The 26,928-nt window shown below is 38.3% G+C and overlaps 1 protein-coding gene across 1 annotated transcript in view; it reads right to left on the reverse strand.

Annotated features, from left to right (window-relative positions):
* LOC150079219 (neprilysin-1-like) overlaps positions 1 to 26,928 on the reverse strand; it is a 514,861-nt gene that overhangs the window by 123,102 nt on the left and 364,831 nt on the right. The window contains exons 11-12 of the mRNA XM_090383906.1: positions 18,661 to 18,759; positions 8,740 to 8,817 (exon numbers count right to left, since the gene is read on the reverse strand). Of these exons, the coding sequence (XP_090240032.1) occupies positions 8,740 to 8,817; positions 18,661 to 18,759 (177 nt within the window). The remainder of the gene's footprint in view (positions 1 to 8,739; positions 8,818 to 18,660; positions 18,760 to 26,928) is intronic.

Consider the following 26,928-nt stretch of genomic DNA (forward strand, 5'->3'; position numbering starts at 1 on the left):
CACCCATTATGCCATGCCTAATAGATCTACGGTAACCTGCCTACAGTCATTATCACAGAAAATACTTCAGGCCTGGAATGACAACGAAGATCTTCACACCATTTTTCTCGACATGAAATCTGCTTTCGACTCAGTCCAAATAACACCCCTTCTTGCCTTACTTGAGAGATTCTACGGGATATCCGGAAATATGCTCGAGATCCTCAATAATTTGCTATCTAGGAGAATGCTTCACTTCAAAGGCGATGGCGTTAAAGTCACTAAAAGCATCGAACAAGGTGGTTGTCTCTCAGCCTTGTTATTTGCAGCAATATTCGTTCCACTAATGGATCAAATTCCAGCGTTCCTATCGTATGCTGATGATATTGTTTGCTACTTGCCATGCAAACGCCATGTTGGTCCTTCACAAGAAAGACAAACCGCCTCTGAATCTGTAAACAGCTACCTAAATGCATTCTATAAGTATGCTAAATTTTTTGGCCTGTCAGTCAATCCAGAGAAGTCAAACTATCTCATCTTTACGCCAAGTCGGATGACTTCTACTGATACTGCATCTTCTCTACTTCCGGTATTGGCAGGAAATGTCCTGACTCCCACAGATAGTGTCAATTTCTCTCTCAGCATTCGAACAAAGAGCTGAGCTAGCAACCACGTATCTAGACATAAGCGCAGCCTTTGATGCCGTGTCAATCCCGGCTTTGCTCCTCCTACTTAAGGAGAAATTTCACATTCGAGGTGATATGCTGTGCTTTTTGGAATCTCTTCTCTGTCACAGGGTACTTATTCTCCATCGCCAACAACACACCTTATCCTGCGACATTACTGCTGGAGTACCGCAGGGGGGTGTCCTATCCGGTGTCCTGTTCACAGCTATCATCGTGCCCATTATTGCCTCAACGAATGGTCTCCTATGCTATGCCGATGACCTTAAACTGCTGACTGAAATTAACCCTGGCGACAATCCCGTTCAGCTCAGCAACAAGATCAATTCCCAACTTAAGGATCTAGAATTGTACCTGGCAAACTTCAATCTAAAAATCAACCCAGTGAAGTCTGCCCAGGTTATATTCTCCCTTAAATCCATGCCGACAGTACTCAACGTTTCACTCGCAGGGGTACGAATACCAAATGTACACTCGCACAGACCTTGGCGTTTTGTTTGACCAAAAGTTGTCCTTTCTCAACCAGATCAACAAAATCAGTACCAAATTCTCTCGTCTACGGTGGATCTCAAAGCAGCAGCTGCAACACGTCCGACATCCTGTCACTTTTTAAAGGTTCATCACCTCCACCGTCTACCCTGCCATTCTCTATGGTGCGGAAATATGGGCCTCTGCTGCACCTACAAACCTCAAGCGGGTGTACACCGCTGAATACTGGTTACTGAAATGGGCCAATAACAAGCTTCGTCTACCTCCCGCTACCACAACCACCATGATGGCACAAGCACTCGACATCCCGAGGTTGAAGTTCCTGATCGTGGAAAAGAGGCTGGTCTTCACAGCCAAACTCATCACAGGCCAGATATCTTCTCCAAATATTTGGAACGCTTGCTCTTGGAGGATTCCACAGCCAAGCCTGAGGTCGGTACCAGCACTCGTGGCTCACCACAACAGGCTTGCACTCACTGAGAGATTTCTCCCCAAGCAGATGCTCCCCGCCCTCAACCGTGTGGACGCCGACATCGACAGCATAATAAGTAAGAAGGACAGACACAACTTTATCAAAGCCCTTGAACCCTGATGTATTGTAAAGTTGTATTTACTTCTATATTTTTGTCTAGCTCTGCGTTTTTATGCTGTATTTGTATTTCTTTTGCATTTGTGATCGGTATTTTGTAGCCTTTTTGCATGTGTTCGCTGTATTTTGTAGCCATTTGTATTTGTACGCCGTACTTATCTTATTTATATGTGAACCCCCTGGCGCTTGTCGCCGTGATGGGATATTGTGCTGTAACTCTACTTCACAATAAAGATTTATTTAATTTAATTTAATTTAATTTCCTAGGAGTAATCCTTGATGCCAATCTCACCTATAAAAAACAAATCCAAGCTCAGTATTCCAAAGCCCGAAAATGGGTAGCTACGCTACTGATAGTAATTGATATCTATATCGCTCATATGAGTTTTAAAATTATATTGCATTTATTTAATGAATAGCCATTTATAGTGCAGTACATAAAATTATTCAAAAATTTATATTTAAATATTAATGTAAATTATTATATACTTTAGTTATTGCGCAGTAAATAAAGTAGTGTAATTTAACATAAAATAATTTGTGTACAGTTTGATGAGCTTACGGTTTATTTTTTAATCCATACCTTTAAGTGAAAAAGTTATATAGTATAAAAGTTTTACGCTTAAAGGTAGCAGTATACTTATGCGCAGTAGGATAGTACAGTTTTTTAAAATAATTTTGAGGTCTTAATGTGATGCCAGCCATATAAATAAAAACTATTTTTATCTGGCATGAAGTTTGAGAGCAACTATGAGCTTTAAGAGTGAAGTCTTTGACAACGAATGGCCATGCAACACCAGAAAGTAAAGATTAAACAAACATATTATATATGTTTGTTTAATCTTTACCTTAGTTGAACGTTAATTCAACTCCGCTGTAGTATACTATGACACAAAACTCTGAAAATTGGCCAAAAGTGAGTATAGTGCTGCCTTTGCGGCACGTGTTTCTTGCCACTTTTCTACCAGCGATCACCAAAAAGGCTGCTTCCTAGTATTCATCAACGCCACTAGGAAGCGGGCTACAATTATACGCCTACTGCAGTGTTTCCCACATGGGGTCCGCGGATCCCTGCAAGTCTGTAGATCAGTTCCAGAGAGCCCGCAAAACGGACACTCTGGAACTGTTCAAATTATTCGTTCATGTATGGCAAATTGATGATAAATAAAGTTGTTATTATATATTCATGTTAAAATAAGAATCAAGTTGCTGTTTTAAACGTAAAACTGTGAATTTTCTTTTCAGAAAACCGACACGCAGAAACATATACAGTATATACAATTGTCCTTCCTCTATTTGAATTTGTCCCCTCAGGTTTATAAACTGAGGAAGAATTTAATCAGTATTGGGCCAGCTAAATCCATTCAAGGCCTTGTACACTATATATATATAATTATTGATAAAAAAGTAAAGAAAGAAAGTTAAAACGACAATAACTGTAACTAATATGTAAATAATATTTGAGTCAATGCAGTTGCAAGCAATCATGCAATACACCCATAATGTCTATAATATTAAGGATAATATAAAGAACCATTAGAATAAGTAAATCAATCCAATAATAATACCATCAGGGACCTAAGAAAACGCAAAAAAAAAAAAAAAAAAAAAAAAAATTATTATCGCTTTTTACCGACAATCTAGATGACTTCAACTGGGGCCAACCACCCAGAATGAAGGCAAAAAACGACAAGAGGTTCTCTGTTTCTGTGATGATCAATATATGCTAAGTAATTTAAATCTAAACCAAATATAAACCAGTATAGGCCGAATGTAAATCGAATATAAATAAATCGAAAGAAGATAATAAAATTTAAGAAAATTTAGAAATATTAGAATCAAAGGCAAGAAATATAAGTAAAATATAAATGTAAGCATATATTAATCATCGTTGACCCGACAGAGAACGTAATTTAATGATTAAAATAAGATTAAATATATAATACATACTACATATTGACCGTATCTAGGACATAATGTGGCGCATTATAGCCTTAGTTGCTAATGCGCCAATAAAAACCAAACAAACAAACATAGAACATAATGTAATAGTCTTCAAAATAATATGTGGTGCCCCCTATGTGATGGATACGGTAAAAATAAATAATTAAATTAACGCATAGAGAAACATGCAGATAGTAAGAAGAAAAATTAAGAGTAGGAATAATAGAACCTGAACTCCACAAAGGCGAAAAATAGTGGTATAGATAAGAAATAGTTTCTTCTACGTCCTCGGATTTCCCTAATAATTTCAGAGAAATTATTACCGAGCCACAACTTATATCTTATAATGTCTTTAAACTGTCCTACACTCTTTATTTCTCTGAAATTATTAGGGCAATCCGAGGACGTAGGAGAAACTATTTCTTATCTATACCACTATTTTTCGCCTTTGTGGAGTTCAGGTTCTATTATTCTGCATGTTTCTCTATGCGTTAATTTAATTATTTATTTTTACCGTATCCATCACATAGGGGGCACCACATTATTTTGACGACTATTACATTATGTCCTAGATACGGTCAATATGTAGTATGTATTATATATATTTAATCTTATTTTAATCATTAAATTACGTTCTCTGTCGGGTCAACGATGATTAATATATGCTTACATTTATATTTTACTTATATTTCTTGCCTTTGATTCTAATATTTCTAAATTTTCTTAACTTTTATTATCTTCTTTCGATTTATTTATATTCGATTTACATTGGGCCTATACTGGTTTAGATTTAAATTACTTAGCATATATTGATCATCACAGAAACAGAGAACCTCTTGTCGTTTTTTGCCTTCATTCTGGGTGGTTGGCCCCAGTTGAAGTCATCTAGATTGTCGGTAAAAAGCGATAATTTTTTTTTTAATTTTTTTTTTTTTTGCGTTTTCTTAGGTCCCTGATGGTATTATTATTGGATTGATTTATTTATTCTAATGGTTCTTTATATTATTCTTAATATTTTTTATATATATATATATATATATATATATATATATATATATATATATATGGGTCTACAAACCTTTTTTGGTTTTTGAAGTGGTCCGTAGATCTCAGTAGTTTGGGAACTACTGGCCTACTGTATTATCATACAGATAGGACTAAAAAAATTTCCGAACTCGCAGGAAGGTAGAGAATAAAACTATCAGTGCCAAAAATTCCGTACGCTGGGAGCCCCAACTGAGAGGGGAAAAAAATATATCATAGAAGAAAGAAAAAGAGAAAAGAAACAAGTGATGAAACTGAGAGGAAAATCCCAAGCTGGAACAATGCCAGCACCAGCAAGGTCCCGTAGAAGTACGTGCAAGTACAAGCATAGACTCTACATTATTCGCACAAATAAATAGGACGAATAAAAAAAAAGAAGAAAATTTACGCGGTGTTACATCACAGACACGTAATAATTAATAACAAAAACAACTTTTATTCTAAAGCCAAGAACATTTCGTTTCTATGCATCCGCCATATTGCCCATTCAATTATTCTATTAGGGCAATACAAAAAAAAAAAAAAAAAAAAAAAAACATCCAGCGCTTCAGCTACAGTATATGGATAACCTATGTGATTTATATAAAAAAAAATAGGAAATAATTGCCGGATTTCTACTGACCTGATTTAATCAAAGTTGAGTAGGCTCTACAGTTTTTCTAAAAGAGCCAAATATAAAATTTCATGAAAATCCATCCATTCGGAATCGAGTCGACATTCGGACTGACGGACAAAGAAATAAACTGTTGTATTCTTGTTGATTGGAATTTAATTAAAAATAAAAAGATATGAAATATCTTTTAATTTTTAATTAAAATCGAAACCTACCTCCACCTGTTAATCCTAAAGTTTAGGTTGAACAAGATTCGGAAGCCATTACAAAAAATATGCATCCTTTAACATATCTTGGGAGATTTTAATCTTCCCTTGCTGACTAACAAGCATTCTCATCAAGACAGTAAGCAGAATGTTACTAATCTCACTGCAGCATTTAACCTTATATAATATGTAGAATTTCCTACACGGAAAAATCATTATTTGAATTAGTATTTTCAAATTGTAAGGTAACAGTACATAAAATTATTGCTCCTGTGATAACATCCGATCATCTGGCTTTACTGTTATATACATTTAGGACATATAAAGATAAGGGATTCAATTATTTTAACTCTATTGGGAGTAATTGTGCAGTCAGATATGAAGTTTTCTGAGCAGTGCAGACAGGCTGCCAGAGCAGGTCATGGGGTATTGTCAATGATATAAAGAAAATTTTGCTAGTAGGGAAAAGGAGGTGATTATCCCTTCCTTTGTATAAAGCAATGGTCAGGCCACGAAATAAATTCAAGGAGGGAATGGATGTTTTTTTTTTTTTTTTTTTTACATACAATTATACAATAAACTCCATTCCATTACAAAGAAAATCAGAGATAAAAGATACAGGAATTATATTTTCATGAAACTGTAAATATAATATCAAGAAAAGGTTATCATATTTTAAAACATTTTTCTTATAGTCTAAAATCATATCACTTAGTCAAAAAACTATATTCCTTATGGTAATTCTTATTATGGAATAAGAATCACCCTGTATAGTCTAATTATCGAAAACGTATATAGAATGAATAGAAACAGTTTAAAGAAAAGCAATAAAGAACTTAATTACTTTAAAAGATAACGTCTTAGAATATCACAGTCCAAATTGCTGCAATTACTTACATGATCAAAATCTGAAACGTAATAACATAGAAGAACTATTATTCGGTTGTGATTTACCCATAAAGTTTTAAACAATAGTACTTTAAATAATGAACTGCTCCCTTATGTGTATAACAAAGTTCCTCATGAATTTTAAGATCACACGAATTATTTTATTTGAGCTTTCCAAATGATGAGGTGCGCGCAATAGTCTGTACAGATGGTTAAATATTATTGAATACTAACAGTATTGCTCCATTTATATCATATACTGTAATCACTTCTTGTAGTGGAAATTGCTTTTTTCTATAAATAGTTTTACAGATTAATGTTTCATTAAAACCGTATTACTTGATGTGTTTATGTACGATTGTGTATTATAACACATTATATGGGTTTTACTCTGTTTTTTATGTAACACAAAAAATAATGAAATTTTGGGTGGTTCAACCGAACAAACTGTTCTGTAAGAGCCAAATATAACATTTCACGAAAATCCATCCACTGTAAGCGAGCTACTACGTGTGGACGAATCAAGAAATACTAACTGCCGTATTTATATTGTAGTAGCTCTACTCTAAAAGTTCGCGGACCCTATATATATATATATGGTCCTAATATGAACATATAGGGTCCTAATGTGTGTGTGTGTGTGTGTGTGTGTGTGAACACTGGATGTTCTGAAAAGTAAATTTAGTTTTAAAACCACTCAACTGGTTTTTGAATTTTGTCCGATATTGCCTTGGGAAAAAGATCAGAATTGCGTTCCTGTTGTCAAGCGGCATGAATTTGAAATAACCACAAAGGTTATGAAGTGGTGCGGTAAAATATCGGTCCTTTAAAAGTAAGGTCTGATAAACGTGTGTATCTTTTCTGTTTGTTTTGTTAGATTAGCTCTGAACGGACTCCAAATCGGGGAGGTTTCAAGTTTATGTAGCACATTTGCTTTGAATAATAATAATAAAACGGCAAGGCGAGGGTAGCTGAATTGACATGCTTTTGATGAATCCTGTATGTTTTAACTCCTGGTTGTGATTATATTGACAACACATTTCTCGAGGCCGCAAATGCTATAAAATTATTCCCAGATCCATTGCATTCTAGACTTTTTTGATGTTTGTTAGCAGATTATGTATTTGTTTGTGAGAATGTCTTTCCTTGTTTCTGTGAAAATATTATCTTACTTTTGGTTGGGTTGACGTCTACCCAACCCAACTACTAGGCCATTAATTGTAGCCCATCCAATGGCAATGTACTATTGCTACTTGTGCGTTTTTGAATCTTTGATTACTTTGGATATCATAAGTTTAGGATGATATCATATAACAAAAAATAAAAGCCTTAGATCAGTGGTCGATTAAATCTTTTTTATAATCCTAATGTGCAAGATGTACGAGTTTTATATGTACTAGTTACACATATTCCATTTATCAAAACATAGTAAAGTGATTAATATTATAGGAACAATTTTGTTTTCAGCTTTTATTTGGAAAGCAAGATGCAACGTCAGCTTGTCCAACTCTTTGTACTTCAGTAACGTGTCAATGATGATGGAGTTCCCTCGTTATTCAGAGATATTTTACACAATTTAAATTTTGTGTAAATTGCGTAAAATATCTCTGAATAACGAGGGCACTCCATCATATTTAAAATTATTTTCACAAGAAGTGATGAAAAAATGAAAAGAACAGAAGAATATTTAAGAAAAAATAGCTAGAATTTTCTCGAAAGTTCAGTTAAAAGCTGCGTGCGGTACTATACCTTTCTAGTGTACATATCGATTCTCTAACAAGATCTTTATAGTCTGTAACTGAATAGTAGTTCCTGTGACTTAGCGAACAGATCAACTTTTGATTATGGCAAATCCCTTAATTGTATTTTAGCAGTAATTGTATATATTAATATTAAAATTGACATATTTTAGTCCGCCTAAAATTTATCTTAAAAACTCGTTTTATCTGGACCGCTATATAATCAGTTTGCGCTCTGGTATCAAAACGATTGCTGTATACCACTACTAGAGCATGGATAATTATCTGTTTCGTTCTTATGTGGGAGTAAATCTGGAATTTCTTCCCACATACTTAGAAACAGCCCTAAAATATATGCATCCAATATAGGCTGACTTAACCCGGTCCGACTGTGTTATTGAATTATCGCGAATTCTACCTTCTGTAGGGTAATTTTAAATTCTAATAATTTCAACCTAATATGAACGTATGATTTAATTTTATGCTTAAATAATATTAAAATTAACAGAATTATAAATATTGATTATAAAGAGATTTTCTTACAAAAAAACTGATGTTTACTTACTCCGGCATAATCGCTGTCCAGCTGCTTTGGATCTAGAATATAGTTTGGATAACCAATCTTCGTACCCATGGCGTCTATCTAGAAAACATAAAAGCGGTTATTAAACAGCATAAATAATTTACAAGTTTTATAAAGTTTTTCTGTCATGTTGTTGTGAACGAAGCACATAACTAAAGAAATTTCTTCTTTCAGCATCAACAAAATGAAAATCTACTATCATTCATTCATAGTATGCAGACTGAATGTCCTTTCCTCCAGTTCGGAGTTCACGAATTGCTGCTTAAAGAGCTAGAAATTTTAGAGTTTTTGTTTATAAGAACTGCTACATATTAACCCATGTGAGTAAACCACCTTATTTTTTGTATTATTTCTTTTTTCTGTTATTTATATTTCATGTACGAGTACCTTTTTAAGAATCTAGCAACAGATAATAATGGTTGTAATAAATTGATATAACTGCTACTTTAAGGAAAGGTCTCAAGAGTGTAGGTGAGATGCTACCGAAATGTTTCCCGACTGTAATTATTGTACATTTAATCAATTGTGGTAAGAAAAAAGTAACATGATGAACAGAGAAAAAGATATATATTAAGTATATTATATCTCAGTTCAACATTGAATCCCATCTGTCTGTTCTGTGTTTTTACCTGGTTTCTTGTTTGTCCTGTGTTGACATTCAGGATTGTTGGTAAATTTGACGACATACTTCTAGTGTTAGGGGTTTCCCCTTTCTTCTTTTCCCTCCATTTATGGCATATATTCAATAGAGATGTTATGTGGTTAATCATCTTATTATTTAAGTTTTGTCATTTATGATGTCCAACTAATTTAGTTGGAGTGTTTCCATTCTATGAATTAATCGTTTTTGTTCGGAGAATTCCAGCATTTTAACTTTTGGGAAATGGTCATTCTAGGTATAACTCGATGTGGTGGTCGTTTCAGAGGAATTAAAAATCTCATCCATTAAAATGAGAATAAAAAATCTCATTTTAATGGAGCCCATTAAAAAAAAAAAAAAAAAGCGGCTCGCTAGTGGATTGATAGTCATATTTGGGTTTCTAGGGTAATTAGATTTAGATACCTTGTGTAATAATACAATAATAATAAAAAAAAAAAGGTTTCACTTACTGTTATCAGTAGCTTTCCTTTCGAAGTACTCCTTTTGACAAAACTGGAAGCAGTTCTCGAAACCATGTTTCTTTATTTCTTGTGGTCTTTCTTTCTATTTTTGTTGGTTCTCCAAAAGTTAATAAATCACCTCCCTTTAAATTTTAGTCTCGAGCACAAAAAAAAAATCATAGGGAGTTAGACCTGAAGATAATGGAGGGTAAAAGAACAGCTCATTATTGTCCCCGATTCTTTGCTTATAGAATTTTTAATGTGTATTATTATTGCTTCGGGTATATGTGTGGTCAAATCATGACAATCATGACGTTGGCATTAATTTAATTTTATTTTTGAGAAAAATTGAAAGAAGTAATATATATGAGGGATATAAATAAAATAGCATAACCTTGGGGAAAAAGTTTAATATTAAACTAACCATAGAACGTTAAACCGGAACCTTATATTTGATCTTTATATTAACTATTCATATCTTTAATTCGATAATAAAATACTTCTGAAAATTTGATTACTATCGAAAGATATTTCATTTATTGACATATCTTTTAAGAATGTGATATTGGTTAGTAGTTCGTATTGTAGTTACAAGTGCAGCATTAATTTTTTAAATAAATCCATATGCAAGGTTGTACTTTAAAATTTACCGAGCGGTACGCCGATTGGTCAGGAGCGGGAGTGCAGTAGCACATGCTCCTTGAGTAGGCCGTGGTTCAAGGCCCTGACAGCTAAATACGGTCGATCTGCCAACCCGCACTGGACCAGCGTGGCAGATTATGGTCCATTTCTTTCAACATGATTTGTTGAGGAGGCTTCCATCCTGCAGTGGGTTGATAATGGCTGCAGTTTTACCGGTTTTTTTTTTTTTTTTTTTTTTTTTTTTTAACGCCGGGTTAGGTTTAGGGTTATTTCAACTAACTTTTTCTTTTTTTTTTTTTTTTGCACACGTTAGTAAAATGCACTGAATAATGATGCTGCGCAAAGTTCCAGCTGCCGATGCAAGACATCGAGCTTCTTGAAAGGATCCAAAGACTGGCAACTCGAATGGTGAGATCGGCGGAAGGACGACCGTATGAGAAAAGACTGATTATGTGGGCTACAGAGCTTGGCAGCCAGACACCTCAGAGGTGACCTGATTGAGATTTATAAGGCTTTGAGAGGGATTAGTAAAATGAATAAAGGTGGAATTCTCACTGTTCTGAAGAATTTCAGAAGTAGGGGTCATAAATTCAAATTACAGGGCTTGAGGTTTAGATTGGATTATAGGAAGTTTTCTTTTAGCTATCGAGTCGTTGCTAGCTGGAGCAAGTTTCCCTTGCAAGTAGTTGAGACTGACGGTTTGAATAAATTTAAAGGTCAACTGGATATTTACCAGTGTGAGGAAGGGAAGCATATAATTTGTGTTTTCTTACCTACTTGGGTTTTTTTTTTCTGCCAGTGCAGAGCCTGGGCTTCCTTGCACTATATGGCGAATACTATTACGAACAGCAAATGTCAATAAAAAAACTTAACACATACATTTGTGATCTTGACATTGTAATATATACGCTTTGTTGCCGAAAGTGACCAGACATCTGCGTGTTTAAAAGAACCTTTTTTGATACAATATTTAATAATGTATTGATCCACCTTTGGTCTTAATTACACAATGTCTCCTCATTGGTAGACTCCACACCAATTTGTGATAACAGTAAGGCGGTATTTAGGTCCATTCTCCCTTCAGTAAAGCACTCAATTCAGCTACTGATTGCTTGCGGTGTCGATCTGGTTCGAAGGCTAAGTTCCTGTTTATTTCATAGGTATTCAGTGGAGCTAAGATTGGAGCTCTGGGCAGCTAATTGAAGCTTTTGCACACTCATGTCTTTAAATCAAGTCACTACAGTATGACGTGCATTTTGTGCTGAAAAAGAAAAGCGCCTTCCTATACTGCTGGCACAGTGTAAGAAAAGCTGTATTATCCAGGATATCAGTGTATCGCATGGAATTCATCTTTCTAAGAATGACTGCAAATGATCCAAGCCAAAATCACGGAAACAGACCCATACGGCGACAGCACATTGCCCAAAGTTCACAATTGATCGACACAGTCCGGTCAATAATGTTCTCCGGGCATATTTTGGTCCAGACCCAGACGAGCCCATCAGATCGGAAAATCATGTACCGTTATTCATCGCGTCATAATAGTTTTTTCGGGGTCAGTTATGATGAGTTGTGCACCAGGCAAGTGGATTATGTATTGCACATATGCCCTGCATTCTATCAAAATATTCACATAATCTACGACTGGAGGTTGAATAGTTTGGAAAGAAAGGCCACACTTCTTATCTGTATGAGGCTGGAGTGTGATTGCCGGCAGTACGGGTACTGTAGAAGTCGTCGTTAAACCTCTTAGCTTGTGTTTGCAATTCAGTAAAACGAAACGTACTTTTCATTATGGTGAATGCAGAGGATATTGCGCGTGCTTTAAGACAAAGAGATATGACTGTATTTTGTGTGGCACTTTTACGCAGGTGATTCTTGAGTTTGTCATTAAGTAGGGCATCCGTTTTCAGATAATTGAGGCATTTCAAGGATGGCAAGACCGTGAACAACTGCTTCTTCCTCGGGGAGGAGTGTGTCTTGATTTTTATTTTATTTTTTCTCTCCCCATGTTAAAGGTATCGTTCTACAACATTTGTCCCGTAACTAATAAATGACTGGTTATTATTATTTTTAGGCACTACGGTATCACCTTACGGATATAGTTCAGGAAAAGGACACACATGATAAGCTGCGGTTCTGACTGCAGGTTAACGCCCGACTGTTGCACATGTGTCACGACAGGCTCCAACACCATTGGAGATACATCATTAAAACATTCGCCATATAGCTGGAATCTCGCCCAGTGGAATTTTTTGGTGTATTCCCTACCTTAAAAAGTGAGCTAAGGCGGCACAAATTTGGAAGTAACACAAAGATGGAAAATGTCACCGTTTCCACACTGAAGAGTATGTCGAAAAATGACTTATTGCACGTGTTTACAAAAGGAATAGGTCTTTACAAGAAGTGAATAACATATGAAACTCTGTTTCAAAAAAAGAAACTCTCTGACGCCCTGAATCCAATGCCAGGTTAATCCAGATCAAGTGGAAAGTAGTCAAATAAATTTAGTTCTCATACTTGTCTGAAAGCCTCCTGTTTTACCTTCGACAGTTGCTCCTCCTCTCTTCGGCTTTAATCCAGAATTGTCTCCCATGCCTTCCACACGTTGTGGCCATTAATACCCTCACTGTAAGCCCATTAATACCCCCACTCTTCAAAAAGTGGTTAGGCTATTTTATAACCAAGATATTGCGTTTTGCTATAATCAAAGTATATAACTCGATCCTCCAGTTTCTTCAGTATTAGCGGGAAAGTATGTACACAGTGTCAAAAAAAAAAAAAAAAAAAAAAAAAGTCATGAAAATTAAAATGGACATTTATTATTGTTAGTACCTAACAGGTAAACAAAGATTTCTTAAAGGTTTGCGGACCTTTACAGGCCCTCAGTATTATCTCCACGAATGACACGACTGACGTCGATTCCAGAGTCCATTTATTCCTCTGCCAATATACTTGTCGCAGTTGATGCCATTGCCTCAGTCTGATGGCGTTTACATTGCCCAACAAAAAGAAGTCACATAATATTAGACTCGGAGACCTGAAATATTTTGGAAATATTTCAAATACTTTATATTTTGGAAATATATTCCAAAATATAAAGTCGTATTTTGGAGGACTTTCAGTGGCCTCCCCAGTAGAAATGTATAGCTCGACTTTCTTGCTTAAGCAAAAATTGACTTCGTCATTGAAACTATGCTGTTTCCAAGCCCTCCTTTACCAATTTCTGTTGAAAGTCACAGAAAACTCATACCGTGATGTTTATCGTTTGATTTTGAGGCATGCCCCAGTTGCAAATTTCGGATAATTCTCCACTATTGTTTGAGGGACATTCAACTTGCGGCTACATCATTTAGTGGGCTTTTGCAGGGTTTGCTTGAAAGACTTCCTTTAGACGTTGCCATCAGTAGGGTGATCCTGATCCGGGCTCCTCCTTTCAGCCTCTGTCTTTAAACTTATTATACTGATTGTGTCAGCCCTCGCGTGTAGTACAGTTGGTAGGGTTGCTGTCCTTCCCACAGAGGGCGGAAAAGACCTGAGTTCGAGTCCCGTTGATGATATGAGGAATTTTTACAGGCTGTTTCCAAACATGGCTGAGTTAGTCGGTCTAGGGCGAGTTAGCGTCTATTCTCCCGGAAACTCTGGTGTTTCGTCCAGCAAACAAAATCTACCTAAGAACACACGCAATTTACAGACAAAATACACGGAGCAATATGGCCTTAGTCGAAAATTCTCCTAAAATCCAACAACAACTAAATGTAAATTGACTTACTCTGTAGCGTGTACGAAAGTCAAGCTACAAAGTAAGTCAATTCACTAATCACAGAATGTATTTTCGCAAGTTAAGTGGCACAAAATGCGTTTTCTCCTTAACGTTTTTTCTCTCTGCCTGAAGTCGTGTAAATAACATTTCCAACGGGTATTTAAAGCAGAAAAAAAAAAAAAAAAAAAAAAATCGGAGCTTGTGAGTTGTTCGGTATTTTAGAATCAGGGCTTGCGTTAGCGTTTGTGACACCTGAGGCAAAACCTTGTAACGGCGCCTAATTCATATCGTATCTTAACATACGCATATATATGGTGCTTGGGGCTGTTGCAGAAATTCTCTCAGATATGCCACACAAGCTGTGCTTGCTACCTGGGAGTCTAAAACGGTGATGGAACTGATATTCGGGTGACACTCAAGTCAAGTGGACCCAATTTCGGCGAAGTCCGTACGAACTGTGACAGCCAAATCATCTGCTTGCACCTTCACGTTGGTGGGACTGTTAGTAATCCTGGGTATAAGACCCATGCTCAAGTACACTGTGGGTGACCACTCAAGTGTGAACCAACGTAAGCAGGAGTCGAAGTATGGCGCCCACACCACACGGAGGAATGCCGCCCCTCTGTGTTACCAGGCAATACTAGGTGGTAGATGACTCTCGTCAACCGGTGCAATACCACCACTTTGCTTATTGGAGGCTCGAAGTGGTGGAACCCATGTTTAGTCTCAGAGTATCAACCCTTCCCCATCTCTTCGATCATGCAGTACGATTGTCTTTTGAGGTTATGATGAAACACCATGGCGTGCCTTGGTTGAGGACCTTCTGACTTCCCATGACATGATCATCCTTAACATGCCAAACCAGCCTTCTACATTCTTTTCTTCAACAGGCCAATCAAACATCGACATCACAGCAGCCTTTCCCGCTATTGCCAGGAGCATCTCCAACTGGAAAGCCAAAGTACCTCACTAGTGACCACAGGATTATTCATTTAACATCATGAACGGTCAGTCAGCTCGCCGAATCCAGTCTAATGACTCAATAAGATATGCCATCAAATCTGCTAACTGGAAAGTCTTTGACTCCTCTCTGAGTTCTCTCCTGCAATACTCCTCAGTGGAGTTTGGGAGTTTGTTTGCTACCTACAAGGCGGAGCTGGTCACCCACATAACAACGGCCTGTAATGAATCCATGAAAAAGCAGAGAAGACTCTCCAACAGTGTTCCATAGTGGTCTGTGGAACTTTCTTTACTTGGTTCCAACTGAAGACTGCAAGAATACTCCAGAGAGCACCCAGAGGGGTTCCCCATAGCAGGTTGAGCCACTTTTAGAACAATTCAAAACCCTAGGAAGGCAATATGGAATCACCATATACCATCAAAAAATACACTCGGCAAAACCTAGTCTGGACTGAAGGCAAGAAGGATCCCTGGGCATTGTGATTAAGATAATCAGACATAAACTTAACACTCCAGACATCATAAACTCCATCACCATGCAAGAGACACTGGCAACTACCACCTGGCTCGATACAATGAAAAAATACTTGATGAACTGATCATTTCGGACCAACTATACCCTCTACAACGACATCCAATCCAAGATAATAAAGAAAACGATATCCACAACCCCACTGGATGGGAAGAGAATTTCCCTGTCCCAGAAGGTGCTTTGCCGTCTGGCAAAGTTCCAGGCCTTGACCTGATTGAAGGTGAAGTGGGTATGGTCGATATCCCCAGAACTTTTCAACTCATGTCTCCGTGAGGGCTGCTTCCCAGACATCTGGAAACACGCGAATCTCTGGCTGATTCCTAAGGAGCCCATTCCTTCAAATTAAACAGCTGCCTACCACCCCATTGCACCTCTACCATTCCTGTGGAAGGTTCAGGAACGGCTACTTTTATCCAAACTCTTGTCAAGATACCGGAATAAAGTACTCCTTGCTGCTAACCAGTACAGTTTAAAGCCTGGACACTCCACAACAGATGCACCACTACAACTTAGCATTAAGAGACAAGATTCAGAATCTAAATACGTATTGGCAAGCTTCATCGATTTCAAGGCAACATTTGACTCGGTCTGGTGGCCTAGCTTCATCAGACGGGTCAGACAAGTTGCACACCAGAAATCTACAATAGCCTTACTAGCTACTTTACAGAAAGGAAAATTACCATCAAAACCCCTCTCTATGGAATATGGTGCTGGAGGAATGGTTTTGCAGCTCCTTCCAGCAAACCACCACGTTTGCTTATGCAATGATCTCGTTATTCTCCTTGAGGGATCCTCCTGGGCTGCCCTTGAGTTGCAGGTCAATCATGCCCTGACTGCACTTTCAAATTGGGCCAAAACATACAAGCTGACTGTCTCCCCTACCAAAACCGAAATGCTCCTAATTAAGAGTACTCTAGGCATCAGAAGACCTCCTCTAATCCACATCCATGGTAAGACCCTGAAACTCAATCTCTAGGAATATCTAGTGAAATATCTAGGAATCCTATTTGCCCACAAATGGACCTTTATGCTACACCTCGACCATATCAAGGAAAAAAGCCAAGAAATACATGCCATGCTTGCTCAAACTGGGAGCTCAAAGGCCAGACCTTCAACCACATGTATGCAGCTGTATTCCTTCTGATAACTTCTTGTGGTGCTCCTGTATGGTTCCACGTGGTTGAAAAGATAACTTTCGCAATTAAACTCAACGAAATCCAGCGACCCTTCTTACTTCGTAATACCAGAGCTTGCAGTTCCTCCTCCACTCCAGTCTCCAGGTGATCTCTGGTAACCTTCCTCCGGATCTTTACATTGCCTTTTGTGGCCTCCTCTACAGAGCTAGGACCAATGTGTCAACCAACTTGCTGGAAATTTCCACTCTTGCTGAAGAAAACCATACTATGGATAAGAATAGATTGTGGTCCAAAATTGCCGACCTATGGCAGTCCCGCTGGTCCTCTGGAATCAAAGGCGAAGCCACCAGAAAATTCATACCTGACTTCAGTTTCTTAACCAACACCCTGACCTGGTTTACTCCGAATCAGGAAACTACATTCTTGCTGACCGGCCACGGCTTCATCAAGGCCCGCCTAAAACAGTTTGGAACAGTTGAGGTTGACACCTGTATGTGTGGCGAGAAGGAAGAATGAGCTCATCTCCTGCACGACTGCGTGGCCTACCTTGACCTCAGGGACCAGCTCCTCCTCCTTCAGACCAACCTTGCTGACCTTCATTGGCTCCATTCCCTGATTGTAAACAAGGAAGTCTTCAGCGCCTTCCTACAATTTTACACATCTCTCTTCAAGCAAAGAAGATACCTTCTGGCTACTGCTTCCACACTGGCTCCCGACTAGCCCGCTCGTCTGGGCTACACCCGAATTCAGTCTTTTCCACAATCAGGTATGAAACCTCAAGATCATTGCAAACCCTTATGGGTAAGATTTCATCGCAGACCACTGTGTTGATGTGGGATGTCTCTGTGCCTGCACTCTTCCTCTTTTGGGAAGGAGTTCTTTCTCTGCCGATCTCTCGGCGCTCATTCCTCTTTCTATCTCTGTTATCAACTTGCACTCTTGCTGTCCTTACTCACCCTTCTCAAGGGTGTTGTCTCACTAGCGGCTTCTGATTTTCTGCTCGCCTTGGGGAACCCGCTCTGCGTGGTTCCTATTATTTTTTCACGCTTTTTATCCCCTTACCTCTATCCTTACTTCATTTGTAGGGTCGTCTTCCTTGGCAGCAGGGGTACACCCCGACAGGCGTCTGTCTATTGACCTAGTCCAGCTCCTCGTGCCGTGGGCCGATGCTGGAATGTCTCTTCCCAGTGAAGGGGACCTTCTAGTAACTAAGTGGCCAGATGAACAACACAACAAAGGCCGCCGTAGTCTAGTGGTCAGGCGCGCGGGTGCATAAGTACACGTGCCTTGAGTGACCGGGGTTCAAGCCCGTGACTGCTGAATATGGTGCTGTTTCTTGTATTCAGTCTATCTTGTGAACTCCTCTGACCGTTTGGTCGTCCCGGAGTATAAACAGAAAATTTATTTATTTTATTTAACTATACTATATTCACGATACCTACACTACTCACACCGTCATCTGGCCCTGGCAGATTTTGCTACTTCACAGTGACACTTTTATGCGGTTTTGTGGGACCACTGGTACTGCCGACAGATACAAACTATGTCCAGCATGCCTCACACACTTCTGGCATTTACAGAGTTCTGTATACTACACAATAGTACTAATGCCGCAGTTATGGTGACCACCGGTGTTGCCTCACCCTGCATACTATGCCACTACGTTGTATGCATGGTTAGCATTTCATTCGGAAGTGACTACTTTTTGAGTCACTCTGTATATTCACTGTAAATTTGACTATGCATTCGTTAAAAACAAAAAAAAATACCTTTTCCTCACACAATCCTTTGGTGTCATGATCCAGCCATAGTTGAGATGGGAGGATGTTAACGAAGGCTTGTTTAAGTGTTGTAACCATTTCTTTTACCTAGAAGATAAAACAGAATAATGTGATGAATAGAATAGAATGTTTAATTGCATTATAAGATATTTATAATTAATCACATCCCGGCATGGTGGTACTACCAGGGGTTTACAAACACATATATAATTGAATAATTATATTAAACTGAAATAAACACAAATGTTGGGATTCAGATATTATACAGACGCATTGCTATAAGTTCTTATGGAGAAATTGTGACTCTGTATACTCTTAGTATAACAGTAAAGAGCTAGGGTGGGTGATGTAGCATGGAACGGAATCTAGGACCACAGCTGAACAAACGTGGTTACTGGGGGTGCAGGTGGCGATTGGTATCTCAGGTAATAGTGCAGCTGGATGAGACGTGACATTTAAAATTTTTAGTGTCGCGAGGATTTCCTCTGTACTTCTTGTTGTCTACCACTGTTTGCGCGGATAGCACAGTGGTATCGTCACCGTCCTCACACCGGATGTAAAAGGCCCGGATTCATGCGAATCCCGTCGATGACGCGAGGAACTGTAATGAGCTTTTTTTCACTCCACTGCTGAGTTAGTCGGTCTCAGGCTTAGATAGCTAGGTTTTCCCCCAGCAATTGGGGTTTTTTTTTCTTCCAGCAAAACAGGCAAATCGATCAGAGAACACGACCAGAACAGAGAACATATATAAGAAATTATCGGGTGATCCTAATATAACAATTTGGTTTGTTTTGTTGTTTACTACTTCTTGGAGGTCCCCGCCGATCAGTTGAAGTGAGAACAGCATTTGGTTAGGTAGAAATCTGCCGGTGAGTGCTAGCCGGTTATGGTTTGCTAGTAGCTGTGCTGATGAGTGAGATAAGGGAGAGGGATTCGCCAAGAGCGTTGATTCTAGAAGTTCGGCTCTGATATTTTCCCTGTGGCCATCTTGATCGTGAAAGGCAACTATCTCTCCGATGTATTATCGCATCTTGCGCAGTTGAAGGGCATCTGCTACCTGCATTGTTCTTAGAGCTGGGGGAAAGGCGGTGCTTGGTGCTGGCCCATCTTAACAGCCAGCAAAGATCCTTTTAGTGTTAAATTCGCCAGCCGAGGTCGGTCGTTATCTCTGAGGTGTGTATAGTTAAATACGATGTATCTTTTTAGAAGGTGTGGGTCATTGGTGTGGAGCAGCTGCTGCTTGGTGTTCCAGCATAGAGAAATCTCGAGTGTATGATGTTATCGTGCTCGGTGAACTGAGGAGCCATTGAATACAGACTCCAGTATTTGTGGGGTGCCATTTAATGTAATTACTTGTGCCGACTTCAGAGGATTGATTTGGAAGTTGAAGGCTCTTAGGTAGTTAGCATGTCCTGTAGTTTCCCGTTGATTTGTTGAGTGGTTTCCGCTGGCGAGTTGGATGGAGATATTCTAGTTAGGAGCGGGACATCGTCAGCATATCTAATCCAATAATATTTGTTGGCCACAAATGGCACCATTATTGCCGTGACCAGAATGCCAAATAGGAGCCTGTCTTGAGGCACACCGGCAGCTATATCACGAGTAATGGTCTTGTTCGTACTTTAGGACTAGGGTCCTCTTGATTAGGAACAGTTCTAAGAACCAGTGAACATCACAACGGAAATGGAAGCAACTTTCTAAGAGGTATAGCAATTGGATATATAGATGGCATAAAATGCAGAGTGGACGCCAAGATATATGAATGATAGCTCCTATCTCTGTTTTAAGGCTTCTAAAATGTGCAGTGTCGTTGTTGCCAGATTAGTTACAGTTGAACTTCTTAGATCCCGTAGTGTATTTGTTGAGGACTGTCGTAGAGAATCTGGTAGGCGATGGACGGTAGCAGTGCTTTCTCTAGAATTTTTATGATACAGAGGTGCTAGCGATGGGCCTATGTTGACTTGGGAGAGTTGATTATTAGTTCATAGGAATGGGCCAGACAGAGTACCTGTTCCGCTGTAATGGAAAGTAGTTATATTCAGGGCATCTATTATATAGGTTGAGGAGTGGATTGATGATGAAGACACAGGCATTTGATGATTAACTGGGGATTGCCGTCGTCACTGGTGGTTGCTGTGAGAGGGAGAGCATTAATGGCTCCTATTAGCTGTTGCGTGGAAATTCGGATTGTAGCGAGAGCATGAGTGGGGTGTGAGAGTGGTTGAAGATTGATAGAGCTGGAGGCTGCTTAGAAAATCTGGGGAGTCATTCATCTGGGTCAGTGTTCCTGGAAGAACTATCCTTTGTTTTGTGAAACGGCTTTCTCGTTTTTAGGGTTCTCTCAAGGTTCACCTTAATTGCTGCCGATTTGTTTCTACTGAATTTGGCCCTATCCTGAGAATGCAATGCGATCTTGCACCTCGGAAGAGCTTTCCATTTGGCATGCGGTAATTGTTTGCAGGGGAAGTTTGAGTTGAGGAGTCCACCATGCTCTGGAGCGCGGAATGATGATCGTCCTTCACACTGCTACCAAGTGGTGTGAAGGACGACAGTATTAATCAATTTGGTCATTAGATCAATTGCAAGGCTCGGTTCGCATCCATCTAAGTTATTCCATAGGACAGTAGGTGGAGCTTCAATACAGTGCACTGGATTAAGAAATTTTGGAGCAGTGACCTATTGCACAGATTTGGTTTTGGGAATATTGAGATTTTTCATGGGTAGGAGAAATGTAAATATGATTGGTTGATGATCCGATTGAAGCATGTCGTCTGTGATTTCTTCGAATTGACATGTTGTCGAAGAAAAGACTGTCAAGCAGATTTTTGTCCCTCGTTGGCCAATGGTTGATTTGGAGAGATTCTGCGAGCTGACTTTTGAGGTGTTGGATAGGCAGCGGGAGATTGAAGTCTCCGTATATGATGTAAGTGGCCGCTGGGTGCAGATTATTAATTAACCATTGAGTGGTTTCGTCGATAGCAATCATAGATGGTGTTTGGAGGTAGGCACAGGGATGCGACATCTGTGGAGGTACTTTGATGTTCAGTGTTATCATTAAGACTTCGACGTGTTGAAAGCTGATTGAGACAGTGTACGATGGAAAACCTGGCCGTGTTGAAGATTATGGCAACTCCACCCCCTCTGCGGTTTTCGCGGGCGGCAGCCAGTATCTGAAGGCCTGCGGGGGTGGAGCAGCTTATATCTGTCTGGTTTGGCTCTAGCTAATTAGTGAGGAACAAGATGTCTAAGGAATTTGATAGTAGAATCCCCTCCAGTGTGTCAAGTTTGTTTCTTAGTGAATTGTTATTCTAGATTCTAGAACATTATCCGCACTGGAGCGAGTCGTGCTTCCCCTCTGCGCGCGTATGGAGGCCCCTCCACGTTCAGAAATCAGGACAGGAATAAGGCGACCTTGGATTTCCGCGTTCTGCGGCGATATCAGTGTCCTTGGATGGCGTGTATCCTAGTATGTTAGTGCTGGTACGTTCTGGTGCTGGCATCCTTCGGCAAATGTGTATAGTCGCGTTATCTGTCACTAGAGTAGGAGTTCTGTTCGGTCTGAGCCAACCGTTCCCAACCCTTTTTGACTCGCGAACCGCTTTCAACATAATATTTTTATAGCGAACCACTAAGCCTCTGTAATCGTATAATAGTTCCGAATTTTTATTATAAAATATTTCCAGTACTACGTTTGTATAAGTGATATTGCGTAATAATATAAAATTATGATTAAAGTACTTATATGTAACAATGGCCTTTGAGAATGAAAAAAAAAAAAATTGTATGGGAAAACATTTATTTAACACGATATGATATACTGTAAGAAAGTAAACTAATTATAAGAATTGTGGGAGATGTGGTTTCTTTTGTTGGCAATTTTATTTTATTTTTTAATTTTAATTTAATTTTACTTTATTCTATCTTTGTTCATTGTTAGTTATAATTTTTATAACCCTTTTACTACAGCCGAAGGGCGCTATATATATCGGCACGTTCGCACCCCCTATCCTCTAGCATCGTGTCGCGAATGCTCGCTATGTAAGGACGCGAGACTCAAATCACAACTAAATATAAATTTTGAACCGAACCGCATAAATTAATATTAAATTATTTTGTTGTTTACAAAAATATATCTATGTAAATCTAAGTAGACGCCATTACAGAATTTTTAGTGCGAATCCCCTGGAACACTTTCGTGAACCACCGTTTGGGAACCGCTGGTCTGAGCAGTCACTTTAGGTTTCAGGGTTGATTTTTAATAAATACTGTAGTATTTCAGTTTATAATTGCGGTTTAAATTTGGAAACATCAGTATATTTGTCATAGCTAGGGTGACCAGAAGAGTCGGTTTTCAAAATTTTTTTTTAGTGTCCTGAATTGTTTTTAATAAATCAATTTCAAACTAGATCTATCAAATACGATTTTATAAAATTCATTCGCATTCCTAATGCTCGTAAAATTTAAGTTCATAAGGGCATATATTTCCTTCCGTCTTTTTTGTCTATAAGGCTTTTGTGTAGATTTTGAGAGCACACGCTGTGCCATCCTGCAGAGTGCTTTGGCTCTGGGAGGCAAAAAGATTGAGTTCTACATGGACAGTGGACAAACAATCTGCGTTGTGGTGGTGGGATCAGTAGACATTGCAAGGCAATTTCCGGTTAATATTGGTCAATGACATGATGTTATTTTCAATAGTAATTTGCTAAACTTGTAATTTTGAGTATCTTGTTCTTGAGAAGATGAAGCATATAATTTATTGACGCATTCAGAACCTCGTTAGTTAAGTCTGTACCAAGCCTTCGAACTAATATTAAAATTTCTTGAAGTACTGAAAACCTTTTTTTCACGTAGAAGAAATACCACCGAAATTTATTGTAAAAATTTTTGAATTGCCATTAAATAATAATTTATTTATGCTTATTTTATGTTACACTTTTTGGGAGATAACAAGGAAAATGGAGGTAGAATACATAAGCCAATGGCTTTTTAGGGATGTTCCCTTAGAAAACGATATGAATAACAATAAAAATATACAGTTCTGAAATTGTACAGATAATGTTTAACAGATAAGACATAAATAAATTTGAATATTTTGTACATTTCTTTACAGATAATGTTTAAGTCAAACTAAATGCAACAAAGCATCATATGTTCATGAGTATAAATTATCTATATAATATCGGTGTAAATACACCATAGATAACTCTTAAACGAAAAAACTACGATAGTAGTGTAAAAAGGGAATCATTTTATCTATCTCATATTGTGCACCTCCTTCACAACGAGTTGCCATGTATTGCACTACCTCGAATACTTATTCGAGGTAGTGCAATACATGGCAACTCGTTGTGAAGGAGGTGCACAATATGAGATAGATAAAATGATTCCCTTTTTACACTACTATCGTAGTTTTTTCGTTTAAGAGTTATCTATGGTGTATTTACACCGATATTATATAGATTTCTTTACAGAATACTTCGCAAACCATCTCTACTTGTAATGGCGTTGTCAAAATTGTTATAATTAAATGATGAAAGAGAAATGATGTTTGCACAGAAATTTACAAACTATTTGACTGCTTCTTTTAACGTTTGTACATTATTGGCAGTGATTTCCTCTGGCTTTTTAAAATCCAGGAGTTGTGTGGAAGGTAATTTGAATCAGACATCCGTGGTGATGTGTTCAATTGGTAGTTTCTTGAATTGGTTTAGCGAAGTAGAATTTTTGATTTTTGCAGGAAGTTTGTTCCAGCATTTAGCGCCTCTGTATTTTATGTTTTTCTGACCTGTGGCTTTTCTGAAAAGGTTAACCTTCAGGTTTTCTTCATTTCTTAGATTGTACGATATTTCTTCTTCTATGGTTATGAAAAAGAATCTGAAGGGTCTGGGGGGGGGGGGAAGTCTGGTGTCTTCAAAGCATTGTAAACAAGGATCGCCTCGGCTTTCTGCAACAGCTGGTAGGTGCTTAGGAGCCTCACTTCCTTGTATCTCGAACTGACCGATGCGTTCCAGGGAAGGCCTAAAATTGAAGAACGAACGCATCGATTGAGAATGGAGTTGATTCTCGCAAGGTTTTCTTGGCAGGTAGTCTCCATGAGATGATTCCATAGGTGAGGTGCGGCTGAATTAAAGAAAGGTATACCAGTCTGAGAAAGGATGGAGACACCCAGGCAGAGACCCTGGCGGGTATTCCCGCTAGTGACGAAGTTTTCTTTCTCATGGCTATCAAATGAAGCGTACTTCCATATTATTCGTAACATGCTTTGCATATTCAATAAACAATTTGTTAAAATTATATGTTCGAAAATTGAATAATAATGTGTATTGAACGATCGAAGTGCTTAAATTATGCATTAAAAAAAAAAAAAAAAAAAAAATTCTTTAATTGTGTGCGTGCCAAAATTTAACTGATCAGATTCAGGGTGAAGAAATTATATCGTTTGGAGATAAAATATTTAATATGTATAAAACAATTTGCGAATACAGGAACTCCCCGACTTACGCAAGGTTTCGGAACGCTACGTAAGTTGGAATTTTCCCCCATGCATGTGGATTCAATTCAATTTTTTTATCTCATGCGCAGGAAAAATTACAAAAGTGTGCAATTTAAAAAATTATAAAATTACAAAAAAAGAGAGGAGACAGGCATAACATCATTAAGTTTTACCTCTCGAGCATCGTTGCCAGAATCGACGTCTTCAGCTGATAAGTACGTCGCTGTGGAGGATGATGGCTGTGTAGCTTTAGAAGGGGTCGGCCACTCAACCTTATGAAAGAACATATTTAAGGATAACTGGACGTGTGTGTATACTGTGTCAGGGTGGTTCCCAGGCAAAAGCCCATCTCCACCTAAATCATTTTAAACAGAAAATCTGTAAAGTGGACCTGATAAATAAAAAGATAGCTAAGAAATAGGAAGACAAAAGCACAATTTTGAAGAGGAATAGGAGGGGGGAAAATCCCCCCCCCCCTTTAAAGTTAAGTTCGTAAGCTAAGGCAAGTGTATAAATGATTTTTGTATAGGAAAGAATAAAAGTATATATAAGAGAGATATATTTGTGAGTGTAGTATGTTGTTTATGTCAGGTCACTTTGCCATCAGAAAGCAGCTGGACTTTTCAACTGCAATCTGATGCCCGTCTCTGGCACGAGGAGCCGGACCTGGTACTATATTTAAAAGCTGGAGCGCCGAAGCACAACTGAACACTCAACAGAGAAAGTGCAATACTATTGAGTGCCAGCTGTCCAGACTTGGGCCGCCCAAACCCAAGAACTGAACAAAAAAAACCACTGCAGTGGTCCATGCCCAGGAGCCCCAGACCCGACCAAAGGCTTCCAGGTCTGAAGCTCCCAAGCCCAGATGCAATCAGTGAAGATTCTGGTTGTAAATAGCCAATTCAATGTCCGTAAGGTTTCTTATTATACATCTTCTTACAGGTGTATGCAAATCACAGCATTTGCATACACCTGTAAGGCCTGAAAGTTGTTAACTCCTTGCACCAATGTATGTACATTATCTTCATCAAGATTAGATATCTGTTCTTTCAAAAGACGCCTTTCAACATTATAGTAAGGACAAGAAAACAGAATGTGTTGCCAAGTCTCTACCGCTCCACAAGAACACCATGGATCTGGCTCCAACCCCCTAGATAACTGGACGGTGGCTTTTTTTTATTTTCATCGTAGATTTCTTTGTAGCAAGCAAGCATATTGTGGGGGGGGTGAAATTTAAGAAAATGTTATTTTATATATTATTTATTCCCCTATTAACAACTCCCCTTTATAATAACTCCCCACTTGCGCATCTGACTATACTTTACAGAAAATTTCCAAGTTCTAGGGGAAAATCTCCTTGATGTGTTTAATCCCTTTTTGGATAGGCCTTACACAGAACAACAAAGAGACACACAAATGTAGTATAAGAAAAATCAGTTTATTGGACATTTTTACATAGATACATCAAACAAAAGAAATTTATTAAACTCATGACCAAATAGATTTAATTTCATCTTCTTATAACAGAATGTATATGAGCAAGGTATTTTGCCTATTGAGTAAACTCAAGGAGGGCTATTTCCTTTACATAAATCATAATCAACTATCTCCTCTTTTAAACTAACAAAATGTTTCTACTTCCTTACTCCTGAGTGCAATTGACTTTCAAAAGAATCTATTAACATTCTCCTTTCATTACAAAACAATTCCTACTCCAAATTGATGAAGCTCCGATACTCTTAATTTCAGTATAAATCATTACT

The sequence above is a fragment of the Mastigoproctus giganteus genome, chromosome 10, assembly GCF_048544385.1.
Source record: "Mastigoproctus giganteus isolate SK-2022 chromosome 10, ASM4854438v1, whole genome shotgun sequence".
NCBI classification, from domain to species: Eukaryota; Metazoa; Arthropoda; class Arachnida; order Uropygi; family Thelyphonidae; genus Mastigoproctus; species Mastigoproctus giganteus.